Source organism: Saccopteryx leptura, chromosome 2 (assembly GCF_036850995.1).
Source record: "Saccopteryx leptura isolate mSacLep1 chromosome 2, mSacLep1_pri_phased_curated, whole genome shotgun sequence".
Taxonomy (NCBI): Eukaryota; Metazoa; Chordata; class Mammalia; order Chiroptera; family Emballonuridae; genus Saccopteryx; species Saccopteryx leptura.
Window position 1 is genome coordinate 197,037,095 of NC_089504.1, and position 21,695 is coordinate 197,058,789.

Sequence of the window (21,695 nt, forward strand, 5' to 3'; positions counted from 1 at the left end):
AAGGGCATGACATATATGTTATCTTCTTTCATCTTTATAATGAACCTCTGGTGTAGATTATGCAGCAGTTTTGAAATGGATAAAAACTCCGAGGCTTCAGTTAACTTTTTTATGCAATTCATACAGCTAATTCGTGAGAGAGCTAGTTCTCTACCCCAGGTCCTGAGACCTATCAAGTCCTTGCTATCAACTACTGTTCTCTACTGCCCCCTGATTAAAATAATATTAATAATGCTATATCACACAAAACTTGTTAAAGTAACAGGCAGTATCCTAAGATACCAGTTCTGTATAGAAACTTGTTCCTAAAAACATTATTTAAAACAAGCTAGAAATCAGTCATTCAAATGAGCATTGATGGATTTTATCACAAACATAAGCATCACTTTTCTGCATCAGGTCAGTATAGTCAACTTATGGAAAATAGATTTTCCTTAGAAAAATGAAGGAAAGCACAAGAAGATGGTTGATGCCTTCAATTAAATCTTTTACCCTCACAAACAGTTCTAATTAGAATTATTGGTAAAAGAAGTTATCAAGGTAGTAATTGATGAGATCTGTTACTGCCAGTATGATTTGACAATATATTAAAATAACATGGGTACAGTCCTTCATACAATATTGCATATGACAGATTTATATATATATATATATTTGGAAGATATATTCACATTTCTTATTTTATAGTAAGTCATTTTACATTGTAAGTTTTTTGTTGGGTAAATATTTTTATTTCTGATTGATTTATGGTGCTTGGGAAATGGAGACTACATATATGTTTGAAAAGTTAAAGGCTATATTTTTTTCACCGGTGTTTTATTATACTTATTAATCTCTATACAGTGGGAATTTTCTTTTTATCTTTAACTATCTTAGTACATGGGCTTTTAAAGTTTAGTAATAACTTAAATTTTATATGTTATGAGATACTAGTAAAGGTGTTTTACTGAAAATACAGTGTGCTTTGCATCCTCTAAGTTCATTTCTTTAGAACTCAGTACAAGTAAAGTAGGTGGTAAAACTTCATGATTCTTTTGGGTTCATTAAAGTTAGCCAGAGTTATTATGGCAGGAGTTTAATATTCTTTATTTGGTATTCTATGTTTTAGTGTTACCTTGGCAATTTGTAGATTTTTTTTAACTTGGATCTTGACATAATAGTGCTAATATTAAAAGAACTTTTAAAAAATCTTTTCAGATGTCTTTATACCTCATTTTTATAATCATTTGGATGAATTCATTACTAATTCTAAATGCATTGTAAAATGATATGGGTGAAAAACCCGTAGTAGATTCAAGTGGTAGGTTTGCATTATTATTATTTGTTTTAAGATTTGCTTATTTTATTCTTTTCTAAGGTATTTTCTGCTTTTGTTTTTTAGGGTCGTTGCTCCAGGGAGAACTGCAAATATCTTCATCCACCCCCACACTTAAAAACACAGTTGGAGATTAATGGGCGCAATAATTTGATTCAGCAGAAGAACATGGCCATGTTAGCCCAGCAAATGCAACTAGCCAATGCCATGATGCCCGGTGCCCCATTACAACCTGTGGTAAGTGTGATTTCACTCCTCCTTTGTTAAGTTTCTAACTCCAAGTGCTCCGTTTCAATGTTAAAGTAATGATTGCATTAGTTCAAGTAACATAGGTAACACTATCAGTTGCCTAGCACTTTCTAGCAAAATTATCAGTCAAAGCCTGAAATACTTTTCACGCTGTAAAGTTACTCATCTTCTGGGTAATTCATGTGGAAATTTGCATTATAGCATGTTTTTCCCCCTAGAATTTTCTTCAAATGACATCGCATAATTTTCAAGTATAATTTTTTTAAGGGTTATCAAATTCATCAATCTCGTCAATGTGCATTTGCAGGCTACTTTAATGGTAATAAGTAGCAGTAAAAGTTGACGTATGTCCCTCCTTGAAGAGACTCCGTGTAGTTCTCTTTCTTAATAAGGAGGCTTTGTTAGTCTTGTAAATATAAATTGAAGTTATTTTGTAGTTAGAAATGCTAAAAGAATTCTGACAGTGCTGAATCAATACCATAGACTTGGAAGTCAAGGAAAAGGAAAAATAATCAGGAGAGGCAGAAACTCCAAAAGGTTTTTAAGAAAATACTTGAATATTCTAAGCTGCACATGGACATAGAGATTTAATGCTTACTGAGCAATATATGTGAATAACTTGAGTCTGAGCACCTTTAGTTATTTATTTACTTATTTGTTTATTTGGATTTTTGGAGGGTGTATGATAAATGACTCTAATAATCTTTCCTCACATTCATACAAATGTAAGAGATTAGTATCATAATTTTAGGTTGCAAAAGATGTTCTGATGTTAACTGTGATCCGGTAATTCTATTTGAATGCATGTTGAAATTTATGAAGATAATGTATCTGTCAGTAATTTACGTGAAATCCCGTATTTTTCTGATATGGAAACTGTGGCATGTATGCTAACTAATTTTTTCCCTAATACATTTTAACACCTGAACTCAATGTAATTGTTATTCTCTCTTAGAACTTAATGCACCAATCACTCCAAAAAAGAGGGGGGGATTGCATTTCGAGGTGGGAGGGATCTCCATATCACATCGACAGTGATACCAATAATCAGTACTGTGCAGTCGAGGTGAGAGAATATTGTGATTCTGTGTCTATTTTAATCTGATCTATTTATTTATTTATTTTTCATTATTGGGGGGGCAGGGCTCAGTGTAAACTATATCTTAAATATATTTTTGTGATAATCTGCTAATTTCACAGGACTGTTTGGGATAGCATAAACTCTTCCATTTGGTTAAAAAAAGTTTTTAATCATTTTCTCTAGCAAAAAATAATTAGACAAGAGTCATTTACACTTGGCCCTCACACATATAGTTTCAGAGATCTAATAAATCCTTTAGGGTAGCTAATACTTTAGATGATATAAGATTTCTCCTTCATGTGAGATCCATTGTTCCACATAAACATTAAAGCTGGCTCCACCCTCCAGTTAAGGGGGAGCAGCTCTGAGATGAGCCTGCAGGATTCCCAGACTGCAGAGAACAGTATTGGCTATGGCAGCTCCCCTACTCAGCTAGTCCTCGAAAGGCCATTTCCAGGGTCATTACATGTATAAGTCTGAGACAAACCGTAAGCAACATTTATGCTCATGGCTTTGAAATAACAGTAACAAATATTTATTACTCAGGCAATCACCAAATCACAAGTTTCTGAAACCATTAGAAAAATCACTACATTTTCTGGTATTTTTTTGTTGGGTTATTCTCAGCTCAGAGCATTAATTTTCATTAGTTGTGAACATATTTAGGTTTTCTGTTAATTTTCCCTGATATGACTAGATTTGAATGTGGAATTACTCTTTTGTTAGAGGCATTGTGAGATACCAGTCTAGAAATATACTCTGTGCAGAGTTACTTTTGTAATAAGTATAGAAGTCATTTTAAATATTCAGTTTCAAAGCATTTGAGGATGTCAGTGACTATAGAGAAGCCTTTAATCCAGAAAATTTACTTTCAGAACCTCACCTGAGATTTTTTGATCCTTTTTATAGTCAGCTCTGCTTTGATGAGGATAATGATATGGAGATTCAGAAATAAATGAGATGGTCATAACCAGCTGCCTACAGGAATGTTAATGCTGGGCCTACAAATAGGGAATAGAACATGGCTGGAAGCAGCCAGGTGACTAATATGGAAAAGTGTTGCCACTCAAATAGGGTAGCCACTAGCACAGATGATAGTGTTTGAACACATGGCATGAACTTGGATCCAACCCAGGTAGTGAGGATAGCAAAGGAGATAATACTCTGAGCAGATCCATGATAGTAATAGTGTCAGCAGGATCTGAACAGTAACAGGACTTGTGGTCATACAGGTGAAGCATCTTAGCTTTCTAAGGGCAACCAGATGGCCCCCAAACGGTAGCTAGAGGAACACAAAGAGGCAAGGGGTTAGCAAGGTCTAATCAGATTCAAAAGTGCCTACTATTGTGCCTGGCATAAAGCAGAGAACAATTGCTTGATAAGGGAAAGAATGAATGAGGGAAGGAGTTTGCCAAACATGAGAAAAACAGGCAGAGGTTCATGGTAGTTCACCTCCCCCAGTGCCCAAAAGAACCAGAGCCTAAGACCAATTGAAGAGACCGCAGCATAGAATGGGGGCTAGAGGCAGATACGTTTTATCAGACTGTTAGCAAAGGCAGCCATGGGCTTCATGAGGGTATTTTTGGGACCAGGAAATTGCTATTATGTCACTCAATTTGGGTTCTTGTTTTCTCATAAATTTTGAAAGACCTGGTCTATAAATTTTATTTTGGAACATGACACTGGGCTGACTTGGGGAATGCAGGGATTTGTAAGAGAATTTCTTGTTTTTAAGGACTTTATAAATTGTAATGAAATGCACCAAGCCAAGAATCAGAAAGGGGACTTAACATTTTGGGGGCAAATATAATACTATGTGGGCATTTACTGAAATCAATACTTTCTGTACCAAAAATTCACACAACCATCCTATAAAGTAAGTAGTGTTATCCCAAGTTTACAGATGAAGACTCAGAGCTTCAGAGAAATGAAGTATGATGACTGGCCCTGCTGGCCCAGCCACTGACTAGCTGTATAACTTGAAGATAAATGGGAGACATGTAATATTTAATTAAAAATAATAAAACATTTAGATTGATTTCCATAGTGCTACTTTAAGTTTTATTTATTTTTTGTTTTTTTATTTTTGCCATGCACTATCTGGTGGAAGGATAATGTAACAAGAAATTGCTAACCAAGCTAACCGAAGATAGATAGAACCTTGTGGCTTACAACTTGGAGGCCTCTGGTATATTTCCTTGGTGCATTCCTATAAGATCTCCTTCAGAAATCTTGTTGATTTCAGGTTCTTGCCATTGCCGTCAAAGAGCTAGCAGTGGCCTTGTGCATTCCCCTATACTCCCAAAGGTCAGCCTTGGTCATCTGTAACTTCCCCAATGGCAGCTGTCCTGCAGGTACACACACCAAGCTGTGTTGAGGCCCCTCCCTCATGTCGAATTCGCTGCGTACTTCATGCATTTGAAGTCACTAGGGACAGAGAAATTCAGTTATTGGGTTTGGCGCAGGCATGGGAGCCTCTCTGCTGCTTCTGTCATCTGTCTGCTCCCACCTCTCGTGTTCTAAGTGTTTGTTGGCAGTTGGATGCTCAAAGCTTTGAAGTAATCATTTGTCATACTTCCAGGAACACCTGGGATGCTGAACTTAGTTTTTAGTACTTTACTTTCCAGTTTATCCAACTAGGGGTTGAGATAAGGCTACATCATCCCAAAGTGCTTCTGATAAGATGTTTCCAAGTCAGTCACCCTGAATCATTTTTTGTCCACCTGCCCTTCTTACTGCCTAATTCTATCAGGGAGCCTGCACTTCCTCATGCAGCTTGAGAATGGGCCCCAGTCTCAGGGACTGCAACATTTGCTACTTTTCTACTTGGAGACCTAGAAGTGAGTCTTCTTTATTTAAATGTTCAGTCTAACTGGTCATTTGATTTGCCCAATCAGCAAGTCAATCTAGAAACAGAGTTTAAGACTTTGACTGTAGTTGTATGCTACCTTCTTAGCAAAAAAAAAAAAAAAACAGAAAAAAAAACACATCATAAGGGGAATTTGTTGATAACTTCCATTAGCTTTTGGCACTGTTTCTCTTCAAAATAATTGTTTACAGAGGCTGTTGTACAGGGTTGCACAAGAAATCTAGTTGTACATACTCAGATATCTGGTTTCATACCTTGATTGTGCTGTTTTTTAAAAGCCATAGTTTTTCATTGCTTGCTAGTATGACCTTTACAAATACACACACATGCACACACATAAAATCTAGACAGATCTGATTTAAAATTTGTGTTCTGTAAATCCCAGAAGATACAATTATGTATTATTTATTGAATAACATTTTATTAAAACTTGCCAACATTTTTTACAAAACACTGTTTTGCATAGCATTTTAAAATAAATTAGGGCCCCTGTGATATTTGCAACATGACAGCATGATAACATGATAGCTTAGTAAATTCAGTATTAAAAATTGCAAAACAAAAATAAAGGAAAAGAAATTAAATTTTTCTAACAAGCATATTAGAGAAGTTGATGATTAACTTTTGCGGTAAAGAGAGGAAATAACATTAAATCCCTTTTGTAATGTTTAAATACCTATTTCTAGAAAATATTTAATGCATCTGCTACTGACAAAAAACCCCCAGCAAATCCATTGATATATTTGATAAGCAAATGTTTGTTGGGGACCTGTGGAGATGCCAGCTGCCAGTTAGCTACAGAATGAACAAAACACAGTGCACAAGACTGCCCTCTGAGAGCCTGCAGGCTAGTTCCAGGAGAAGAGGTGGCCGAGGACACCCATGTGGTGATTAATCCTGGACTTGAGTGATGAGGACTTCAAGAAGAACAGAGGGCAGGGAAGGCCTTTTTATAGTTGGTGTGGGTGGATCAGGGGAACCTTCAACAGTGAGAGTTCTGACTCCTGAAGCGTGATTAGGAATGAAATGAGTGGGCAGGGCAGGTACAGTCTTCAAGGTGGAGGGAAACACATGTTGAGAAGAAGAGGGCCATCAGGGAACACATGTCCTTAGAGACCTCACCTAGACCCGGAAAGCCAAACCTATGTCTGTTCTTAAACAGTAGTAGAAATTGTGGAACTGGAATCATCCACGAACATTCAGAGTGCGCTGCTGTCTGCCTACCTACCTCCATCTCCCCAGACATGCTGATGAGGCGAGCGGCAGGGCACTCAGATGTCAGGTTCTCTGAGTCTAGGTGATTCTCACAGACACAACCAGCACTGAGAACACTGATTCCAGAACCACCAGAATCAGACACACCTGTGGCCCTACTCTAGGTCTTCCATGCACTCTTTTGTGACTGTGGGCCCATAATCTCTGGGAGGCCCTGTCCTTACCTGAAAATGGGACTGATAACACCTACCAGACAAGGCTGAAATTTTTTCACATGTTTTTTCATTGATTCACTGACTCAAGCACTTATTCAATGTGTGTTTATTGTGTCCTCTCTGTGTGCCGGGCATTGGTCTGCGTTCCGGGAACTTAGCAGTCTACTAGACAGGTGTCCCCCCCCACACACACATACACATCTTAATAGCATTGGAGTTTGTGTTCTTGTTTGCCCCTCAAGTTTATACTCTGCTGTTAGGAGGACTAACTGCAGAACAGGTGCAGCACTGAGCACAATGCCTGGCACACAATAAATAGAGGGAATTATGCTAATAGCCGTGTTTGCACACATTTAACCAGGGTCATAATGTGAAATTGAATAACATTTTCATTTATAATAAAGCCTGATTACCTTAATAGAATCAGACTGTCTCATTTAAAACAAACAAATGATTAGCCTATGAAAGCACCTGCATTAGTAAGCTTGCAATTTGTTTTTCTCAGTTCAGGGTGTTCAGAGGCACAAGATAGTAATAAGCCAAACCCTTCTTTATGCCTTTTCCGGAACCAAGATATCTGTAAATCATTATTACAAGGATGCAGTTAGTAGCAGATGCACCAATTATGTAGTTATCTATTATCCTGTGGGTACTCCAGAGAAAATAGGATGCCACTTGATGATACCATTGCGTTAATGTCCATCCTTGCAATTCTGCTGAAACCCATGCAGGGGAGCATTTGGAATTGGTGAATCAGCAGTTCCGTGATTAGAGATGCCTTACTAATCAGATTAGGGCCCCAATGAGGCCAGTAGTGACCTACCTCCAACACGGGTGGGAGGTGGGAGCTCGGGTGGGAGGTGGGAGCTCGTTGAAAACACAATGTAACAAATTTACAAAAACTCAAAAGAAATGAAAGAATGTCTTTTTTTTTTTTTTAAGCAGCTTTTGGAATCAAGTTTCAAAGCATCAAGCTATCATTATTGATTGCCCACCTGTTTAGCAAATAGCTCTACTTATCTGGAGAGGAAACCATTTGAGATAATGCTTGATGAGGAGTAGCTGTTTAGGATTTTTAAAAGCTGCTACAGATTTTACTTGGGGAGAAGGCCCTAAAATTCACCAGATTTGAATTTGTTCTGCCTGAATTGAGTCTGGAAATCAATTCATATGATGATGTTATAGGAACAATACAGTGTGAACTTGTTTCTAGTTAATAAGATCCATGTTTTTATCTAATAAGAGTATTCTTTTCTTTGTAATATTCAGCTGCTATATTCTGGCTATTGTAGATTATATGTTTATTTTACTCAATGAGCTTTAACAAAGCTGAATTTTATTGGCCACTTGACTTAGTTCCTTAAAATGTGAATGCTTTTCTTCGCTCCAAATAATTTTGTAAATTTAACCTCTGGTTCTAAATAATTATAATAATTGTATACAGTGATATAAACATCTCAGTAACTTTCTGAAGTATACATTGAAAAATGCACTATCTGTCCTGACCACTGGTGATGCAGTGGATAGAGCGTTAACCTGGGACACTGAGGCCCAGGTTCAAAATCCTAAGGTCCCTGGCATGAGCACGGTATCATCAACATGATCCTAAGGTTGCTGGCTTGAGCAAGTGGTCACTGGCTCAGCTTGAACCCCACCCCTACCCTGTCAAAGCACACATGAAAAGCAGTCAGTGAACAACTAAGATGACACAAGTATGAGTTGATGCCTCTCAACTCTTTCCTTTCCTGTTTCTTTCCTTCTCTTACTAAAAAAAAAAAAAAATAGTATTATCTGGAAATATATGTTAATTCATAACAATAGAATACAAAGAGGAATGATGTTACCTGATATGTCCATATTCTAAACTAGTCTTTTACTCTTCAGTGCTAAATTTCCTATCATTCTTAAATATTTAATAGAGAAAAATAGATTGCTGGCCTGGCTGAAATTTCACATATTGTATCTGAGGGTATGTAACAGTGTAAGTTTTACCTGAATATTTTGGAGTAGACATCCAAGTTCAACATGTATTTGCTGTGCAGGTCAACGCTTGTCCTGCTGCTGCCTTGGCAGCCAGTAGACAGTGGAGCAGCATAAAAGTCAGCTGCTGTTCAAGCACCTGTTAGTGAGCAGTGAGCATCCTGGGCCATGGCTGTTGGCAGGTTATGGGTTGTTAATATCTGGAACACTTGGATAGTTTCCTGTTGTCAGTGTGTAGCTACTTAGGGCAGGGGTGGTCCTGAGGATGGAAGGTATTACTTTAGGCCAATTCATCAGGCGAGAGCCATCAAACTGGCAGGGCAGCTGACCATGGCATTTAAACCAACACATTCGGGCCCTGGCTGGTCAGCTCAGTCAGTTAGAGCATTGTACCGAAACACCAAAGTTACAGGTTTGATCAGGGCACATACAAAAAGCGATCAATTAATGCACAGCGAAGTGGAACAACAAATGAAGTTCCTCTTTCTCTCTCTCCCCCTCTCTGTTTCTTTAAAATCAATCAATAAATAAACCAACACATTCAGAGGCATAATTATTTTAACTTGATAATATCAGTGATGTATCATTTCTTCTCCCAAGTGAATCAAATTATGTATTAAGTATTCTTGTATTCATGGTCTTCTTAGTAAGACTGTATATGCTAGACACAAAGATTTTGTCGTAAAATAATATGTGAGGTCAAGTAAAGAGGTCATTTCTAGGACAGATTTTCAACCCCAGCTCTATTGACATTTGGGGTGGGATAAATCTTTGTTGTCAGAGGCTGTCCTGTGTGTTGTAGGACACTTAACAGCATCCTTGGACTCTACCCATTAGATGCAAAAGCACCCCTCAACTCTGTGACTGAAATGTCTTTAGACATTGCCAAATGTTCCCTTCAAGGCAGAATTCCCTGTAGTTGAGAACCACTGCCCTAAGAAGGAGGGAATACCTAAATTCCACTTTCCTCTTACAAACACAGGATAAGTTAGGGCCAGAGTAGCTAAAGGAAATGTATTTCTTTTAACATGTTTCTTTTGAGCTATAAGAATTAGTATTGTAATATACAGCTTTTTTACTCATTGATTTGAGAGAGAGAGAGAAAATGGGAAGAGAGAGAGAGAGAGAGAGAAGCATCAACTTGTTTTTTCACTTAGTTTTGTACACTTCTCACACTTACTCTGACCACAGTTTCAACCCATGATGACCTCTGCTGTGCCCAGTTGATGCTTTAATGACTTATCCATGTAGCATACATCTTAATTACATTAAAACTTTAGTCCAAATTTCTCTTGACTACTGTGTAAACTCAGATAATCTAACTTCTTATTCCTATCAGAGGGAAAAATTAGCTACATTTTAATGTGCCTTTTATTCTACAAATATTTCTATGATTCTGTTCCTTACCACAGAATAAAAGAAAATAAATTGTTAAAAATTACCTTCTAGGACAGGATTAATTTTGTCTATTGGTTTTTGTGTTTTGGAGACAAACATTATTACATCAAGCATTGAACTATAAGAATTGAAACTCCATTGAAATAGGAAGTTGAAAATACATCAATAAAATGAGAAAATGTGTTAGATTAGACTTTTAAAACTGGAAAAGAAAATTGCTAAAGTAGATTTCAGGTAAATTTTTTAATTCTATCAAGAACATATAATTCCTGATATGTAAATTTTTATATCAGCAAATAGAAACCATTTTCATATATCCATGAAAACATTTCTGGAAGAAATTTAATATTGTAGCATTTTCTTCAGTGCTACTATAGGTGTTCCCTTGAACAATCAGTAGTTTGTTAGAAGTATTCTGTTTCAGACTTCATATTTCTGAATGTTATTCCTCTAGTAAGGTGAATTTGTTATTAAATAATCTCACAAGGTATCATAGGCTGGTGGAATACTTATAATTTCCCCAGAAAAACCTGCAACAGGTGAATATGCCAAACGCTTTATCTTATGTGCTCAAAAGAGATGGTGTCATCATCTCTTTCACTTATCCCATGAGATTCATTCACAGTTTACATTGTTGACTGTGAAACTCAGTCATCCACCAAGAGTTCTGTTTTATTTATTCCAGATAATAGGACACTTGCAACCTATTAACAATTATAAACAGATCTTTCAAGTACATCTGATATAGCAATTATGAAGTATATGTCTTAGACAAGTTTCTAGGGTTATATCAGGACAGCAGTGGAGATTACATAACTACAGAAAAGTTTCCCTATTGAATAGCTGATCTGTTGTTCATTAAGCAGTAGCAAGTATTATAAACCGCAGAGTTTAAAATTCCAGTGGAAAGCTTAATGGTACGATACCTGTTATAATTTAGAAAAACATAAATCAAACCTTATTAATGAAACATCTTTATCCTGAACGAGAGTAAATAAACACAATTATTATATAAATAGAAAGAGGTAGTGGGGGAAGAAAGGAAGAATAGATTGGAGATGGATGGATGGATGGATGGATGGATGTTTAGATGGATGGTAGATGAATGATATGTAAGATATCAACTTTCAATCAAAACCTTCATGTTAAGTTTTACTTTTTACTTTATTTTTCAGCCAATGTTTTCAGTTGCACCAAGCTTAGCCACGAATGCATCAGCAGCCTTTAATCCCTACTTGGGACCTGTCTCCCCAAGCCTGGTTCCAGCAGAGATCTTGCCGACTGCACCCATGTTGGTTACAGGGAATCCTGGCGTCCCTGTACCTGCAGCTGCTGCAGCTGCTGCACAAAAATTAATGCGGACAGACAGACTTGAGGTAGGAATTATTAGTAATGGTTTCTTTAGGTACTCTTTTCTAATTTGCAAAGTGTACTGTTTCTTTGTTTATTTCTTCCAAGGTCATCAAAGTTTAAAAAAGGCCCTGGTCCATTGGCTCAGTGGTAGAGTGTCAGTCTGGCATGTGGATGTCCCAGGTTCGATTCTCGATCAGGACACACAGGAGAAGCACCCATCTGCTTCTCTACCCCTCTTCCTCTAACTTCTCTCTCTTTTTCTCTCTCTCTTTCCTTCCTTCAGCCATGGCTCAATTAGAGCAATTTGGCCCTGGGTGCTGAGGATGACTCCATGTCCTCAGGCACTAAGAAGAGCTCAGTTGCTAAGCAATGGAGCAACGCCCAGATAGGCAGAGCTTTGCCCCCTAGTGGGCTTGCCAGGTGGATCCTGGTCAGAGCACATGCAGGAGTCTGCCTCCCCTCCTCTCACTGAGTAAAATAAATATAAATATACACAAGTTAAAAAATTTGCAAAGCAAAGGTTTTAGTTTAATGTTTGGAGCATTTTACTAAAATATAGATCTGGTATAATTGATGAATATAATGTTCATAAAATCCTTCCCATCCATATGTAGAATAATGGATAAGAACTTGGACTCTGGGGTCAGACTGCCTGTTACTTTGTTGTGCCTCAGTATCCTCATTTTTGAAATGGAAGTAATAATGGCGCTTACCTCAAAGAGTTAGAAGAATGGCACCCATCAAACGCTTCTTAAATGTTTATTGTTGTTGTTGCTATTAAGAACTACAAATTTTATTAATACCCTGATACATGTTCTCACAAAGATGTTATTTAGTTACACTCTATAAAGCATTTTAAAATTTATTATTGCAAATTGCCTCATCGACTTCCCCATATTTTGTTTAGAATAGCAAGGCAGCTTTGTTTCTGAAGTGTGCTCTTATAAACATTTTTAATTGGAAATTGTGTGATGCTCTAAGTCCTAGAGTCAAGGATGATCAGACATTTGTGCTATGCTATTGCTCCATGAGAAAGAAATTAAAGCCATAAATCTTATATTGAAGTTGTTGTTCAGAGTTCCAGCATGGCTGTAAATTAGTGGATTTGGTAAACGATGATGGAGAGGTACATGGAAGCTCTCAAACCTGGCGCTGCTGTCCAACTAAAAAAAAAAAATGACCTTTTCCTCTTCTCCTCATTAGGATGAGGCAGTACTGAATGACGAGAAGTTTTACATGGATTAATTACTGAGAAAGAAGCAAAGTAGGGTTTTGCTGTAAATAGAACTGACACTAATAATTTATCAGTTTAGCAGGAATTTATTTAATAAACACTAATTTCCTTATTAAGTTTTATTGCATACTTTACAGAGGATCTCAGATTTCATCATAGTTATAATTGCTCCCACCTTTTAGATGGTGATAATAATAGTTGATATTTATTATCTACCAAGTACAGTCAATGCTTTACAAGCATCACACACTTAATCTTCAAAACTATCTTAATGAGGAAGATATTATCATTAACTCCATTTTAATGGGCAGTACCTTTAGGGGGGAGATGTATCATCATTTATTCAAGGTCACAAAGGTAAGTTGTTCCTGTTGGGGAGGGCGACTCAGAATTCCATTTTAAACACTATCACTCTCCCATTCCCATATGGGTGATAGTGCAAAGACGAGGCAGCAAACTTTGGCACCTGTATACTCTGTAAAGTTGTATTTGTTTTAGGTTCATTTCTTACCTTTTATTAAACATTTGGAAAAGGCTGCTGATTAAGAGATTACCACAAGTAGAACCTAGGAAGGACTGGGGGACCGAGTTGCTTGCCCTCTGTGCACAAAGGATTCTGCTGTGTGCTAGAGACATTAGAGAGAGACCCCTGGACTCGTGCGTGCTTATTGCACAGTGTGCTTGTTCGTTAATGAACCGATACTGTTTGCAGATATATTAGGAGGAAATGTTAAGAAATTTTAAATACTTAAAAATTATCAAATGCTCAACACGTGAACCTCCCCGCAAATTTTCTGAAGTAAACTCTGAATTCATAATGCATAATTGCTGATTAAGTATTACTAGGAAGTGCTATTTAAACAGCTGAGAACATCTCTATTTAAATTTCATTAAAAGAATCACTTTAAAAGGCTGAGCTCTCTGGTCAGAACTCTTCTAAAGGAACCCTCTCACAATTTTAGGTAGTCTGCAATTGATTACATTTTGTGTAGTGTTTAATTAAAGTGAAAACTTTTAACTTTGAGGTTTTATCTTTTCTATTGGGAGGATCCTCTTCATGTATTTTGTCTTTTTTTTTCCTTTGGCTGCAGTCACAACAAATGACAGTGCTGCACTGACTGACATCTCTTTTTAACCTGAAGTCTGCTTATCTAAATGCCCAATGGTAGGGCAGCTTCCTGCCTCATTCTTGTTAACTGGATCTGATCCATTGTCACAGTTACAACCTGTTAGGATATTGCAATGTGAAGCTAAGGGGCATGTCTTCCTGCTCAGCACTTGATTATTTAGACACTCTTATCTCCTGGTTATTTCTTCTCGTGCTAATTGCACTGCAGATTGGAGTCTAAAAGACATGGTTGAAAGTGCACACACTGATTTATTCATTGGCCACATGGTTAGTTATTGGGGGTTAAAATCTATACTCTTTCTTTTTTTCCCTCTCTCTATGAACTCTGAAGTAATTTTCAAATTTTGAGTTCCCCTTGAGGTGAAATAAAATTTAAATCAGTTAAAATATTGGCTAGTATTTCTTGCCATTTCACTTTGCTGCAATTTGTTAAACGATAAAGAAATTAAAAATATTATAGCTTTATCAGCCTTCTGGTTCTTATGTAATTGCTTGGAAGAACTAACATGTATTTACAGCACCTGACCTGCTTCTACAAAAAAACTGTTAAATTGGAAAACAGTAATCCAAGGATTAGTTGCTAGTGAGTTAAGAGAGTAACCTTGGATCATGGTTCTCATGTCCACTGAGCTTCCTTCATATTCAACACATATAAAATTAGGAGATTGTACTGGATAATCTCTAAAATCACTTTCAGTTAAAATATTCTAGGGACAATTATGTCATCTTCTTGGTTTAAAGGCCAGCCACAAGCTTTTGAAAACATACACACACATAAGCTTTATCTCAATATTCTTATTATCCATCCTTTGTTGGTTATCTTTTAAAAGACTTTGTATCTACCTACTTTCTATCCTATAAAAGTAAGTTTTCTTGGTTCTCTTTACTGAGGAGCAAATGTCTTAAATATCTATCACAGTGGCTTTTAAAATTCCATTTTACGACTTTGGGATGCCTTTCTGTAATTGCCAAGCAGCAGTTTATTTTGAATGAGTACTGTAAGAAATTGCTAAAAACTATAGGTACTGGAAAAGACCAAGGTTTTTAGTCGTAGTCCTGCTTTATTATGAAGAATAAGAAAGTCATTGTTTGACTTGTCAAGAAACATAGAAACACAGTAATTTTTTATGATGCTAAAAGGATTTCTGAATACATCCATCCTCTCCTTTATTAAACGATAGCCAATGAAGAGCTATTGAACATCATTCAAGTAGAAAGTGTGGTGAGGGATATCTTTGAAATCTCTTAACTATCTTATAGACAACAAACAAAGGTCCACATCAGAGGAGTAATGCCAGGCTCATGAATTATGCCCCATAGTTTGTTAAATCAATGAACAAATGAGTCAATCAAACAATCAACCAGTGAATCGCAGAAAAATACTTGCTCTTATTCAGAATTTAAGGTAATCCAACAGAGCGGTTAAAACATGACAAATTTTTAGCTTTTGTTAGTATTCTCCTTGGGAACATGTTTTAATTTTGAGCTTTCCAGGTACAAAATATGACAGCTTGTTCATGCCCTGAGCCCTCGGGGTGTTGGTTAAAAATGCAGGGTGTCATTCCCCAAAGACTGATTCCAGTCTTCGGTGGGGCTGAGGAGTCTTTCACAGGTCAGCCAGTCAAGTCTAAATGCAGAGTCCATAGGGTACTTCCTCCAATGGATGCTAGCCTTTATTCTCTTTTCATCGTTTACCTCATGTACAGATATTTTGATTCTGAGTTAAAAATCTGCCTCCTCCAATTCACTTAACATCCTACTGTTTAAGTTGCTGAGAACATGATGAACTGCTTAATAATATAATCTAGGTAAACAGTGATGATTAAGGCAATTTATACCACATTAATAGCATTAATCGCCCTGGCCGGTTGGCTCAGCGGTAGAGCGTCGGCCTGGCATGCGGGGGACCCGGGTTCGATTCCCAGCCAGGGCACATAGGAGAAGCGCCCATTTGCTTCTCCACCCCCGCCCCCCCCCTCCTTCCTCTCTGTCTCTCTCTTCCCCTCCCGCAGCAAGGCTCCATTGGAGCAAAGATGGCCCGGGCGCTGGGGATGGCTCCTTGGCCTCTGCCCCAGGCGCTAGAGTGGCTCTGTACGCGGCAGAGCGACGCCCCGGAGGGGCAGAGCATCGCCCCCTGGTGAGCAGAGCATCGCCCCTGGTGGGCGTGCTGGGTGGATCCCGGTCGGGCGCATGCGGGAGTCTGTCTTACTGTCTCTCCCCGTTTCCAGCTTCAGAAAGAAAAAAGAAAAAAAAATAGCATTAATCAAACAAAAGCAAACCAATGGCTCTGTACTTCAGATGCTGATGAAGATAAAAGATTTCCATTTGGTTAACATTATCATAGTCATATCAACAGTCTATCTGAGAAAATCATACAGAGTATTTCAGGGAAGGTGGACAAACTGCTTGGCTTCTGATATATCTGCAGTTGTAGAGGTTATTTTAAAATAAATTATTCTTGTACTGAAAGTTTTATTCTACTGAGTAATCATAACATTGTTTTCTAGTTCAGGCCACTGGATACTGGATGCTTCTGCATATTGACCAAGAAGACCCTAGTGACTGTCATAGTTTTTATATAACTAAAAATATGATACCTATTGAAACAAAAAAAGCACATAAAGCTAAATGGGGATTAAAGAGACAGTGAAAGCATGATAAAATTGAGACTTTTATAGGAATAGGAGTTTAACAGATTTGGCATGATCTATTGGATATAAGACATTCAATTAAAAAGTACTAGAAAAGCAGATGTTTTAATATAAGAAAGGCTTATTGATAGAGTTGTCTTGACTTAGTGTTTTTGCGGGTGTTTGGGTACAGCTTATATGATACTTAGTTTCTCTAGAAAATTACTAGGAAATCTTAAGTTTTGTGCCCACAGGTTTATATAGTTTAAATGTATATTTTAAATCAGTAGTAAAGCTTTAGAATGGTTCTTACAAGTGTACTCACATCCCGTTTAAAATATCTAAGGTGCCTGCATCCACAGATAAACCTTGAACAATCCAGTGTTGTTCTTTTGGTTTTGTGCTGGGATGCGAAAGAAAAAACCCCTGTGCTTTCTGTCTGTCTCTGTGGCAGCCCAGACTGAATAGGGGACTACATCTGCAACACACACACAGACACACATGCACACACACACAGGTGCGCATGCGGAAAAGAAACATCTAATGTGCTAGGACTGTCCATTTTTTCTGTTTTGGTTAGTTTGCATTTTGTTTTAGAGATGACAGTTGTAAATTGCCTCAAATAAGGTAGTTGCTCATCTTGGTTTGGTCACTCATTTCTGCTGTTCTTCGACTAATTTATTCACCCAAATTAGAGCTAAAATTTTTCCATCTTTGCAGTGATTTAGAAAGAATAACAAAAGTAATGATAGATTTGAGTATTTTTGGAATATTGACAAGGTTGTTTCATAGTTTGTGTCTTCCTGTCTTTTTGGTTTGCACATTCATTTTTGGGAATGAGTAAATTAAAACTTGGCAGTGGATTTAGTGGGAAGTTTCCTGTAGTTGGTCATTGCTATATCAGATTTAATTTCTTTAATCACATGAAGTCAAGTTACAAATTCTTAGCTTTATCATCTGCAGAAATATGCTCATGTTTTCTGTTTTGATGATAGTGTTGGGTTCTGTTGTAGATTTGAAAGAAAACTCCCATTTAATCTTAACAGAAATCCTTTGAAATAGCTGAAATGAGTGTCTTTTTCTTTTCTTTTTATAAAAGGAGGAAAAATGAGGTTTCAGATAAACCAAATTTGTACAATTATTAGATCATAGACTGAAAATAGATTATCATATCATCAGATATTTATCTTGGAAGTTTAATTGTACAACCAATTATCTATTATTTCCCCTAATCACCAGAATTTTTAAATGTGGAGATTTTAATCCCTTTGAGTTGAAAATACAGATAATTTCTTTGCATTAAATTGTATACTTATGACCAGTAATGCTATGGTACTTATAAAATCACTGATTATCCAGTATTCTTTTTGTAATGTGTTATGTTAGCCCAAGCTTAATAGAAAATAAAGTCCACAGTACTTATTGTTAAACAGCAGGTATGTATATGTCTTTGAATAAGGTACTTAATATTGGTCACCAGGTTTAAATCGACTTCACAAAATGTTAAAATGGCGTGAGTCCCTGTTTTCTGTTATAAGTCATTTACTGTTCCTGTTTTTGGATGTTATTCTCTAAAGATGAATGAGTTAAATATGGTGAGCACAAACCATGTCGCTGAAAGAGATCTCTACCTAAAGAACATACAATTCAATGTCCAACTTTGAGTAAATCCAAATATTGACAGAATTTTCTTCAAGTTGCAATGCCTTAATTTGCAGAGAACAGATGAATTTAGTGCTACTTATCAAGCCTATTAATATGATTTTGACCATTTTGAAATATATTTGTCATGTTTATATGAAATTAAAGATCAAATAACAGAACTCTGAACCAGATGTGTGTGGTGTATTTTAAGCTAGCTATACTTTTTCTTAGTATTCACTACTTCATAGCTGGTAATTGTAGGAACTCGAATGCACAGTTGCTGATTGTATACTCTATCCTCTTTCTGCTATTCCACTGCCATTTAATTAACAAAAGAAGCTTTCTGTAGAATTCATTCACATTTCTTTGGGAAGCTTTTCTGACTATTTTTTCTTTTGATTATTTTTTATTCTAGATGTTTTTCTGGAAACAGAATTCTACTTGATTGTCTACAGTAAATATCTTTATTGAAATCATGATGGTTTTTACTGTGAAAGCAACCTCTTAGCCATTTTGTATGAAACCATGTAAAACTTAACTGATTTACATAACAAATCTTGCCTTAACACTTACAGTGTAAAAGACTCTTGATTGAAGCAAATTATGTGTTTAGCTAAATGGATAGAATTATTTTAATGTAGGGTTGAAAAACCACTTCCAAAACTATAAAGAGTACTTACATTTGTTGATTCTCAAATGCCATTTCTGCACATTTATCCTTAGAAAATGATTTTTTAAAAGGCCTATAGTCATTAAAACATACTTTGCAATACTTATGGTATTTGAGAATATTGAAAATGATTTAGATGCCCTCCAAAAGTGTTACCTATATTATACACACCTGATGGAATTTGATGCAGTCATGAAAAATGATTTCCCCCAGACACTTAGTAAAATGAGAAGTGCTTAGTGAAAGCAGGTCACAGAGTGATAGTTACACTATGATTACACCTTTTTGAAATATGTCTATATATGAAAGACTGGATGAGACTATAAAAGGAACCACAATGTTGTTAGGATTTTAAAATTTAATTTTACCTTATGTGTTCCAAATTTTCTGTATGGCATTATGTACAATTTCTTATCCTGATTTGATTTATGAGATGGAATTTGTTGAAATTTTGTCTGTCAATTATAATTTGCTAGAATTTTGTATCTAAGAGATTCCTTTTAGGGATTAGTATAGTCTAAAGTTTTCTTCAACTTGTCAGAGAAATCAGGCCAAATAGCCCTGCTGTTCTGTAGCTCTCAAAAATAAAGGCTTTCACAAGAGATTTTTTATTTTTTCAAAGACAAGAATGATGGGAAAGCAGCTATTTCAGTATATTTCTTCTGTTCCATTTCCTCTGTCAGGAGAAACCATAAGGTGAGGGGGGAATTTAACAGTCATAAACGTATATCATGCAAAAGCATTTCACTATATTATTTGAAGTTCAGCAAAGGCTAGCTATCGATCAAATTCTAAGTTTTGTTCTCTGAACATATGTACCCTGATTTATCAATGTCACCCCATTAAAATTAATAAAATATAAAATAAAAAAATTCTAAGCTAATTACTAGTTATCAACTCTGTTTAAATAATTGTATGATTCTCCCTAAATGCATCCTACATGTACAAAATTATAGTAAACCATTACTATAAACCTAAATAGTAAATAAACCAATACAATGAATGAATAAAGCTATACAAATTGCTCACGCATGAATCAAGCAAATGGAGAGGGATGAGAAGGTATCTTAGAATGACTGTTTTCATGTAATCTGAATTCAAGTTCACATCACTGGAAAAAAAAAAGAACATTGCAATAAAGAAATAAAAAGTCAGAATCAACCCAGCACTCAGGTTACATTTTGAGAAAATGGTGCTCCAATTTCTGGCACCAGCAGTGCCATAATTGTTTTTGGAAAATGAGAGATCTTTGATTTTAATACTTATTAAAGATCCTACAAATAGATCACTTTTAGGTCTTCTTATTAATATGGCAAAGAGTAAGATCAGTTGAGAAACAGAACGTTAGTTCACCTGCAGCAAGTTTCTTTGTGAGCCTATTCAAGAAGCACAAACTACTGAAGAGCTAACGGCAGTAGTGTGAGGTCACGTGTAGTTTCCTATTTGATAAAATTGCATCCACAGATTTGCTTAAACAGGAAAGTAGCCTTTCTGTTCATAATACTGTAGTTTTAGCATAAGTTTCATCTAAACACATGCAAAGTTTTTATTCTCCTTTAAGTGTATCTGTCTTCTCATCTCTGTCAATGAACCTGATAAAGTAAAAGTTAGTTAGAGACCAGGCATTTGTGGTTTAGACAGCTCCTCACCTGATCCTGGTGTTCAGTCCAACTAGAGGACAACAGATCTGGAAAACAGCGTTATCATTTTTTGCTTTTTGAGTTATAACCCCCTGGTTATCCTTGTTTTCTTCTGTTTAAAAAGATAAAAGAAATAGAAAACATTGGGTCATCTCTAATTTTCTAAGTCATTTTTGTGTTCTTGATATTTCTCAGAGTGTCTGGCCCATAGTAGTTATTCAATAAAATTTTTAAATAAATTGAATGAGGTAGTGAATAGACTTGGCACATTGGCATGGACATGGAATACAAAATGTTAGCTAGTATCAGGTTTCCAAATAATGCATTTGAGATGTTGTTTATGATGTTCTTTTTAGGATGTAGCATGATACAGATTATACAGGCCTTTTGAAAGGATATGTTTTCTTCAATAATGGGGTGGGAGTATAATGGGGAAAAGATCTAAAATTCAGTGTGATCATTTTATGCACACAAATTCGAGAAAACCTTTGCTTTTTAATAGTAACAGGGTTTCCGTTTCTCTTTCTTACTGAACTAAATAAAGTACAAGGGATCTTTAGTTGCTCCACTTGTGAAAAGAGTGAAAAATAAAAACCGTTTTCCTGAAGCCTGAAGTAGGAACATGAAAATATTAAAAGAACATTCCATGTTTTAGATGGCCATCTTGTGGCAAAAATAAACAGGGGTAACTATCCCAAGTGAAGACAGTTTTGGAAACCTGATAGTAGCAGTCACCATGACAAAACTTGAATAGTAGGAGTTAAAATTGAGCAATTGATTGTGAAATAATCCATTTTCACCTTTCCTCCATGGTCCCCATGGCAAAATTAACAGATATAAAACAAATATACTACAATAACAAAAACAAATCTGGTTCCATCTGCTTTATATAATTACCAAGTAAATCTCTAATGATAAAAAAAATAGCTCTTGGAGACATTTTACTAATAATTTTACTTTTTACATTTTACTTAGAAATCATTTCAGAAGAGTACAAAAGTTGCAAAAACAGCACCAAGGGTTCCTGCCTGTTCTTCACCCAGCTTACCTAAATATTAACATCTTACATAACC

The 21,695-nt window shown here is 36.3% G+C and overlaps 1 protein-coding gene and 1 non-coding gene across 16 annotated transcripts in view; both read left to right on the forward strand.

Moving 5' to 3' along the window:
• MBNL1 (muscleblind like splicing regulator 1) overlaps window positions 1-21,695 on the forward strand; it is a 218,835-nt gene that overhangs the window by 177,325 nt on the left and 19,815 nt on the right. For all 15 annotated transcript variants that reach the window (XM_066369905.1, XM_066369893.1, XM_066369903.1 and 12 more), the window contains 2 exons: window positions 1,382-1,552; window positions 11,498-11,698. In XM_066369905.1, coding sequence (XP_066226002.1) covers window positions 1,484-1,552; window positions 11,498-11,698 — 270 coding nt within the window. In that variant the 5' untranslated portion in view covers window positions 1,382-1,483. The remainder of the gene's footprint in view (window positions 1-1,381; window positions 1,553-11,497; window positions 11,699-21,695) is intronic.
• LOC136396054 (small nucleolar RNA SNORA31) lies at window positions 17,019-17,148 on the forward strand. Its single transcript, XR_010749483.1, has one exon. It is a non-coding gene; the product is annotated as a small nucleolar RNA SNORA31 (small nucleolar RNA).